This window comes from Phalaenopsis equestris, unplaced genomic scaffold (assembly GCF_001263595.1).
Source record: "Phalaenopsis equestris unplaced genomic scaffold, ASM126359v1 Scaffold000568, whole genome shotgun sequence".
NCBI classification, from domain to species: domain Eukaryota; kingdom Viridiplantae; phylum Streptophyta; class Magnoliopsida; order Asparagales; family Orchidaceae; genus Phalaenopsis; species Phalaenopsis equestris.
The window spans coordinates 109,370-115,369 of NW_018165008.1; the positions used below are offsets into that span (position 1 = coordinate 109,370).

A 6,000-nucleotide genomic window follows, 5' to 3' on the forward strand; every position below is an offset into this window, starting at 1 on the left:
AACACATACAAAAAAATGTAAAAGATTGGTACATATAGAAATATAAAGAAACCCAAAAACCACCTGGGCGCTGAAAAAGTGTGGGTCATCCCAATCTAGTCTTATCTCTGGTTCTATTTCTCGACAGTGATCCAGCTAGCAGATTGGTAAGGTGTTGACCATTACCCGTAGTAACCAAAGTATCATCCATAAGACACCTGAGCTCTAGTAGATCTTCATTCTTCTTCTTTCTCCTGGAAATATATATATATAGTGTATTGCATGCTTTTCTATTACACCTATCATGATTTAATCTTGAGTTTACTTGAACATGGTATAAGATTAACTTATGGGTCATTTGTTCCAATGCTATCTAAAGCCAAGTCTAGCAATAGGTTGGCTCAATCAAATGTCGATCCATGCCAAGCAAGGCTCCTGAACATCAATTTGAGTTTGACTTGAGCCAATGTCGATTCAATCTCAATAAATTTTTGACACCCTAAGCCAAGTTGTTAGCCCAACATACATACACTCGTAGATGTATTGATTAATATATTCAAATAAATAGATGCAAAAATAAATGCATATCAACAATTTATGTTATTTATCTAATCATGCATATGAACATGTACTTTTTGATCCACTCTCGAGCTAAGTCAATCTAATATATAAGCTCAGCTCAATCTAAGTTCGATCCTCTGGTCAGACTTGGTTAATTAGTCAACAAAACATTGAATTAAATGTAAGCTTGATCTGAGTTAAATAGCCTTATTATCTACTTCTCATACGGACTTACACTAGAATCTTACCCCAAGACAACCAACTATATCTCTTTAGCAATCAACATTAGGGATAAGTTTGTACGATTCATGTGCTTTGTACTAAACTGGATCACATATTGCCAGTATACAGAAGAATATGATTTGAAGAAACATAAATTGAAAATTTATCAGCTTATCTGCTGACAATAACTTAGAAATTATTACTGTGCGCCATTCTCAAAAATAACCAGAAAGATAAATGTACAAATCCTTTGGTCAAAAAAAAAAAAAAAGACAATCCACATGAAGAACATGCCACAATTCACTAATAGTTTGGTAAAAGCCTGTATGAAAATGAAAAATTTTGAAAATAGCAAATAAGAAAAAAAGCTACATACACTATTGGAATTTTTGAGGCGCTGAGCCTCATCAATGACAGCGTAATGCCAGGGAATTTGTGAGAGAAAATCTTGATCGGATAGTGCTATCTCATAAGTTGTCAGCAACACATCAAAGTTAAAAGAAGCTTCTCCTGCAAAAACATTAGATGACACTCTAATGACAAATACTTGTGATTTTCAAAGAGAGCAAATTAGTAGCAACATAAACAAAGAAGGGGACAAGTGAATTATCCAACTTAGATGTCAAGGTGATAAAGATTTTTAGGCGCCAAAATGGTTTTCTTTCTAACTTCAAATAATTAATCAGGTCACTTAAACCAAGGAAAATGTGTGTGATTCATGAATTAGAGGACCACATCTAATTCTATCTCAATCAGTAAAACAAGAAAAAATGTCGTAATAATATGAGAAAGGGCATACCAACATTACATGTTACAGATTGTTTTTGCAGGTGTTCATGCATCATCCTTCGAAGGGTGCGACGGCGTTCTTTATCACCAACATATCTAAGAACCGTCAAATTTTGACAGAATTTATTGAATTCTGAAAACCATCCATCTGTGATGCTTAGAGGGCACAGTACCACTGTTAAATTCATAAAAATTAACAAACAGTTAGAATATATAGATACTAATTAGCATTAAATGTTGCGAAATTCGGAAACCGAATAATTCACTCACAGAATGGTCCAGGAGAAATGTTCCGCATCTTGATATAATTCATGAAAGCAATAGCCTGAACAGTCTTTCCAAGGCCCATCTAACAACAGTTGGAAAAAAAATATATTAATGTGAATTAGAGGATAGAAAAGCTAGATATTTAAAAAATAAAATGTAAATATTGCCTCCAAAACACTGAGGTCCAAGGATCAACATGCAATAGTAGGATTCCAATGATGATAAATTCAAGAGATTATCATATCACAACTCTATTTCAAAAGGCCTGCAGATCTAACACTTTAATACTGCAATGCAAACCTTAATAATTTACCAGAGATGCCAAAAGGTGTTAATCTAAGTCAAAATATCTTTTGGCAACCAACAAAACATAGGCATATCTAATTTAAGCAAATGGATCAAATATTTGATTCATATGTTTCAAATCTTTTATATCCAGAATTGGAATCAACACAACTGCATTAATCACCAAAATTCCTGCTCAGCAGAACTTGGACACAGCAGCAATGCAAAAGAGAAACAAAAATACTAGCACTAGTAGAATAAAGATGTATACATCATCACTAGTATTCTACTACAGAAATAAAATTGGCTCCTAGAAACTGTGATGAAAATTAAAAAGCCACACGGAGTGTAAAAATTTCTAGGTCCCATCGTTGAACACTAGAACGACAAATAAGGCTGGAAGAAATAAGCTCTAGGTGTGAAGAAAATTTTCCTGTAAATAGCTCTAATAGGATTTAAAATCTCAAACTATGATAGCAGATTCATGATCAAACTGCTCAACAAAAAACCCTAAAACATTGCATTTATTGGTTTTCCTTTTCATCCAAACACAGCCGTAAAATTTGAGAGTAAACAGATCATCAACTGCTAATACTATCATAGTCCTGTGAAAGCATGTGCACCAACCTCGTCTCCTGCAAGTAGCAGAAAAAAAGCGTTTAATAGCACAACCGAAATTTGAGGAAAGAATAAGAGATAATGTGGGGCTGCAACCAAGCAAGACGTTGACGCCAAGCTCGTAACGGTGGATAAGCCAAGAGACGCCCTCAATCTGGTGGGGCTTCAGCACTCCAGAGACCCCGAGCTCGGCGGAATCCAGAGGAATGTTGTCATTCGTGCGTTGATCGCTGGCGAGTACAATCTCAGTCGCCGCGATAAGCAGCTGAAGATAGTCCATCGACTCCCTAAAATCAAGGATTCGTTTCTGTCTGGAAATAGAACACGAAGCTGCGAGGGAATCAAGGATGGTTTTCACTTCTTTAAGCGGGAAGTTATCGACGCTGCTTGCCAGTTGCTCCGGTGTGCATATAAAGCCGCCATTTTCTTGTCAAGACCACGTCACCCTCCCTTCAACGGTAATCTCACCGCCCAATTAGGGTTAGCCCTTATTCATCTCGTCGCTAAAATAAACATCTTGACGACGAGCTGAGGCCTGAGGGAGAAGGCAAGCAGATCAAACAATGATGCTATCAGCAAAGCCATTGACGACTCGTCACCCTTCCTTCTTCCCCTCGAATTTTTCCCGCGTCCCTAATACCAATCGTGAACTAGCCCCCACCAGATCCCTGCGGATCCCAGTTCTTAGGTCCGTTCCTCTTACAACCTCTGTCGCCGATCCAGTAGCAACGGCGGCGACCCCTGCGCTGACCCGCGTGGACATCCTATCAGAATCGCTCCCTTTCATACAGCGATTCCACGGCAAGACCATTGTGGTAAAGTACGGAGGCGCCGCTATGAAGTCCCCGGCTTTGCAGGCTTCCGTGATCAATGACCTTGTCCTCCTCGCCTGCGTCGGGCTCCGGCCCGTCTTCGTCCATGGCGGAGGTCCGGAAATCAACTCCTGGCTTCTCCGCCTCGGAGTCGAGCCCGAGTTTCGAAATGGCCTCCGTGTTACTGACGCTCTAACCATGGAGGTCGTGGAGATGGTCCTTGTCGGCAAGATCAACAAGTCGCTCGTCTCCCTTATAAACCTCGCCGGTGGCACAGCCATCGGCCTCTGCGGGAAGGATGCCCGTCTTCTAACCGCCCGGCCTTCACCCGATGCCGCTTCGCTCGGATTCGTCGGTGAGATCGCTCGGGTCGACCCATCAATTCTGCGCCCTATCATCGCCAACGGCCACATCCCCGTCATTGCTTCTGTCGCTGCAGTTGACATGTGGTATGAGGTTCCTCCCGCGGGGAAAATGCCCGCCGCCATTGGCGCTGAGAAGCTGATACTTCTGACCGATGTGGCGGGAATCTTGACAGATCGCAATGATCCCGGGAGCCTCGTGAAAGAGATCGACATCAGTGGGGTGAGAAGAATGGTTGAAGAGGGGAAGGTAGCTGGGGGGATGATCCCTAAGGTGAATTGTTGCGTGAGGTCGGTTACACAGGGGGTTCGAACTGCGAGTATAATCGATGGGAGAGTGCCGCATTCATTGCTGCTTGAGATTCTCACAGATGAGGGAGCTGGAACGATGATCTCTGGCTGAGCCTGTAGTTGCAGTGGAGCGGGTAAGTGGTGTTAGATAATTTTACAAAAAACTGTTCTGCTTCTTTCTCGTAGCTTGGCATACGATTCTCAGATGAGATCATTGATGCTTGTGTAGGAGTTTCTTTATGATTTTCATCCCGTTTTTGTCTACCTTTATCATGCTTCTTTTTTTTTTTTTTGTTTCATTGACTGGAATATTTTTTATATTTGGGGTGGTTGAACAATGCTAAAATTAGGAATGGTGGATGTAAACATCTTTTAAATTCATTATTATTCATTGACGGCGAAGGCTATGTCCGATCATGGTAAGGTATTGGAGAGCACCTACAATACATCGATATTCAAATGGGTTCTCCAGAAGTGGTGTGTTATTCCGATTGTTAATTTGCTTGCTTGGAAGAGGAGTAGAAACAGGTTTACAAACCATCGTGGCCATCTCATGTAGGATATTGGTGAGATATGTCTGTTGGCTCATAAAAAATGATTGTGGTGTCTGACATACCTCCATCCCAAAAAAATTCTGCACTTCACCAAGCTGTTTAATCTAAAATCTCGTGGATAGTTAGTTGGTAAGTTCAGTGATAGCCTCCATGCAATCTCCGATTATGAGAATGTCGTCAACGTATAGGAGGAGGAAGGTGGTATGTGCAGAATTTATTCGGAGAAGCAATGACAAGTCGGCGAGGCTTTTGGTAAAGCCCAATGAGATCATGAAATTCGAGATGGTAGTAAATCATTCGTGAGGGGACTCTTCTAAACCATTGAGTGCCCTTTTGAGGAGACACAGATGTTGTGGGAATTGCGGATCCATAAATTCGGGCGGTTGTTTTACAGAGATCATCTCATAAGAGTTCCATGGAGGAAGGCGTTAGAGACATCAAATTGTTTGATGGGCTAGTTGCAGTTGAAGACCATCGTTAAGAGGCTACGGAGGGTTGGCATTTTCACTACCGGGCTAAATGTTTCATAGTAGTTGATGCAGAACTCTTGGTTGAAGCCTTGGGCTACTAACCTTGCTTTATAGCAAGCTATTGAACAATCTGAGTGTTGTTTAGTACAATAAGTCCAGCGACATCCCAAGACCGGGTGGTTAAGAGGGGAGGGAACAAGGGTCCGGGTTCCTTGAGCTTGAAGAGCATGAAATTTCTCGCTCATGGCCCTTTGCCAATGTTCGGATATTATTTAGTGATTGTATGAGGTCGGATCAATGGGATGTGAGGTTTGGTGAAGAAGATTAAGGTGCTAAGTGGGTTTGAGGTTGCCAATTTTGGTTCGAGTGGCCATAGGATGAAAATTGGGAGGAGATCGGTCAATATGTGGAGGATAACTTAGGGAGAGATGGGGGTGTAGGTAAAGTGGTTTGGACAGTTGGGGTACTTAAGTTGGGAGGGACATTTGGCTTGGGAGGTGGAGGCATGTTCGGTGGGTTAATTTTGGGTTGGATGACTGAGATAGGTATAAGTAAGTGGGGGTTGATATGAGGTGGGTCCGTAGGTTGTGGGTTGAGAGGTTGTTGTGGCATGGGGAAATGTGTTCTCATGAAACACAACATCGGGGGAGATTATGATTTTGGATATTTAAGGGTTAAAGCATTTAAAGCATTTGTGACTTGGAGAGTATCCAAGAAAAATGCATGGGGCCAAGCAGAGAGTAAGTTTCTGTGGTGTAGTTGGTTTCATCCAAGGGTAGCATGAGCATCG

The 6,000-nt window shown here is 41.5% G+C and overlaps 2 protein-coding genes across 4 annotated transcripts in view; one reads left to right on the forward strand and one right to left on the reverse strand.

Moving 5' to 3' along the window:
- The window catches only part of LOC110029372 (probable helicase CHR10), a 62,890-nt gene extending 59,867 nt beyond the window's left edge, over nucleotides 1-3,023 (reverse strand). For 2 of the 3 annotated variants that reach the window (XM_020731636.1, XM_020731634.1), the window contains exons 1-5: nucleotides 2,818-3,023; nucleotides 2,731-2,738; nucleotides 1,822-1,900; nucleotides 1,562-1,726; nucleotides 1,139-1,272 (exon numbers count right to left, since the gene is read on the reverse strand). In XM_020731636.1, the coding sequence (XP_020587295.1) occupies nucleotides 1,139-1,272; nucleotides 1,562-1,726; nucleotides 1,822-1,900; nucleotides 2,731-2,738; nucleotides 2,818-3,001 (570 nt within the window). In that variant the 5' untranslated portion in view covers nucleotides 3,002-3,023. Of the gene's footprint in view, nucleotides 1-1,138; nucleotides 1,273-1,561; nucleotides 1,727-1,821; nucleotides 1,901-2,730; nucleotides 2,739-2,817 lie in introns of those variants that run through there. The other variant, XM_020731637.1, reaches the window with a different exon arrangement.
- Nucleotides 3,024-3,267: 244 nt separating this feature from the next.
- On the forward strand, nucleotides 3,268-4,581 carry LOC110029373 (acetylglutamate kinase, chloroplastic). Its single transcript, XM_020731638.1, has one exon. It carries the CDS (start codon nucleotides 3,285-3,287, stop codon nucleotides 4,296-4,298), a length of 1,014 nt encoding a protein of 337 aa, XP_020587297.1. The 5' UTR covers nucleotides 3,268-3,284; the 3' UTR covers nucleotides 4,299-4,581.
- The last annotated feature ends 1,419 nt before the right edge of the window (nucleotides 4,582-6,000 follow it).